At 37.4% G+C, this 2,537-nt stretch overlaps 1 protein-coding gene across 1 annotated transcript in view; it reads left to right on the top strand.

Moving 5' to 3' along the window:
* Positions 1-318: 318 nt before the first annotated feature.
* The window catches only part of LOC309491950 (cadherin-18-like), a gene marked incomplete at its 5' end in the record, with an annotated part of 4,146 nt that continues 1,927 nt past the window's right edge, over positions 319-2,537 (top strand). The window contains one exon of the mRNA XM_082190981.1: positions 319-570. Within this exon, the coding sequence (XP_082047107.1) occupies positions 319-570 (252 nt within the window). The remainder of the gene's footprint in view (positions 571-2,537) is intronic.

Genomic DNA, 2,537 nt, shown 5'->3' with positions numbered 1-2,537 from the left:
TTTTAGGATTAAGAGTCTGTGTCTGGGACAAGCATAAAGCAATCAACTATGCATACAGTAAAATGCATTTGAAAAGTACAAATTTTATTTGTATTTTTTTATTTATTGAAATTTATTTTATGTGGCAGCCATATAACATAGGAAACAAATGAAAGTCTGTCACTTTTTACTCTCCCTATTTCAAGTTTAAAATCATGTTGATTTTTTTTCCATAAAGCAACAGATGTCAAATTTGATATAAACCAAATATTTCATCCGAAGCCATCCGTTAGCTCAGTGAGTCATTAATTGTGAGCTCATCCCTGTCTCTGTCCGCAGACAACACTGCCAACATCATCGCCAGACGGAGGCGCTTCCACAGACTGACCCAGGAACTCTACGAGCTCCCGGTGGTGGTGTGGGATGACGGGGAGCCCGTCCTGAGCAGCACCAGTACCCTCACGCTCCGGGTGTGTTCCTGCCAGAGAGGCACCAGACTGAAGATCTGCCAGGGCGAAGCATTTCTCTCGTCCGCAGGGCTCAGCACGGGCGCTCTCATAGCCATCCTGCTCTGTGTGCTCATTTTACTGGGTGAGTTCAACCTGAACATATCAACAGTTGTGCAAACATTTATTTCATAATGTGATCCCCCACCCCCCACACACACTTTTAATTACTTTACTTCCATGAAAGGTTAGATTTTTGCGAATATTTTTGAAGGCAAGATCAAAAGAATAAATAATGCATATTTATCTTGCAGCCATTTTTGATGATATTTACCAGGGGTGCCGATAATTCTGACCACAATATGAGAATATAAGTGCTGTTGTTCATCGGTAATGTGTTACAGCATTCGTAAAGATAACTTCTGCAATATAACATATTTCTGAATAAAACGGAATATTAAGAAAATAATAATCTATGGCAGGGTGTTCTTGTCTTATGGATGTTAGGGAATTATATTATTGCTTAATGTAATTAATTGACTTGTAAATAATAAATATTATATTTAAATAATAAATAATACATGTTTAAAATAGTAAATAATGTTTAATAAATATTCAATATTTTTACTTTAATATTCAATTATATTAAATGGAAAAGATGGTAAAAAATAAGATTTTAATAAATAATTTATCAAGTAAATATTAAAAATAGTAAATAAAAATGTAATATCAATTAATGGTATAGAATTGAAGAATTAGGAATAATGAAGAAAATGAGAATTATTTTTCTTTTATTTTTTTTTATTTTTATGTGTATGTTATTATAGGTAAACGGAGATTGGTTTTCTTCAACTGTTCCCCAATTATCCCCTTTCCAGTTTTAGTATTCACAGCAGGATCCTGGTATTCATTGCCCTAATTCCACATGATCCAGCCCTGTTTAACCCTTGACTTTTCATCTTTCACCTTTTAAACCTGCGGATCAAAAGTAAAGGGCGTACTTAAAGGATTTCATGGGTCCCGTAACAGCAGGTGAAGGGTCGTGACCACATCAAAACATTGATGAATGCTGTAGTGTTCACATACCGCACCATACTGTGTGTGTGTGTGTGTGTGTGTGTGTGTGTGTGTGTGTGTGTGTGTGTGTGTGTGTGTGTGTGTGTGTGTGTGTGTCTGTGTGTGTGTCTGTGTGTGTGTCTGTGTGTGTGTCTGTGTCTGTGTGCATGTGTGTGTGTGTGCGCTGATCATCTACATTGGTGAGGGAAATGGGTTAATAAACATAGTAAATTATATATTTTTTTAAATGCAGAATGTTTTGTGTGATGGGTACAGTAGGTTTAGGGGTAGGGTCATAAATGGTATAAAAACCATTAAGTCTATGGAGAGTCCCCACAAAGATAGCGAACCATACAGTGTGTATATATATATATATATACTTCTCAGTAGCCCAAACTAAAACAAAAAAATAGGCTTCTCTCTCATGCAGACATCCATGAGCACATTACCACCTGTTCCTCTCATCCCTTTCCTCCCTCTCTCCGGCCCTGGATGCATAGATGGGTTAGGTCTCACCTCTCGGCTGTGATGCCGTCTCCTGTTCAAAAGCCAGAGAGATTTCCACTGCTCACCCTAGCAGCTGCCGGGGCTAAATATATTTCTGAACGTCGTGCTACATGTTGCGCTAGCTTTGTTCTGCACATCCCTGCTCAAACACGGCTCTGTTTGCTCCTGGTAAAATCTACTTGTTGATAAAATCTCCCTCCTTCCACTCCACAAATCTGCTTCCTATTTGCTGGCTTTAGCAGAGCTGATTACATCAAGGGAAGTGAGAGCTACTTGTTTGTTAGCAAACACTGAACAGAATGTGTCACTTTTTGCGTTTTGTGTAACAGCACAATGGTGTGTCGCTGCCATGAAATATTCATACAACAGCTCGCGATGTTTCGTTATCTTTCTGTCTACCACCAGAATGACCAAATTTAACATTGTTTGCATTCTTGGTTGAATCATGTTTAGTCGAATCATTATGTTTACTAGATAAGATGGTAGATAAGTACCAGAGCTAAGAGATAAGATAAGATTATATATATATATATATATATATATATATAT

Source organism: Leuciscus leuciscus, assembly GCF_965113295.1.
Source record: "Leuciscus leuciscus genome assembly, contig: HAP1_SCAFFOLD_756, whole genome shotgun sequence".
NCBI lineage: Eukaryota > Metazoa > Chordata > Actinopteri > Cypriniformes > Leuciscidae > Leuciscus > Leuciscus leuciscus.
Note: the sequence above shows the minus strand (reverse complement) of the source record. Positions and strands in the feature narration are given on the sequence as shown.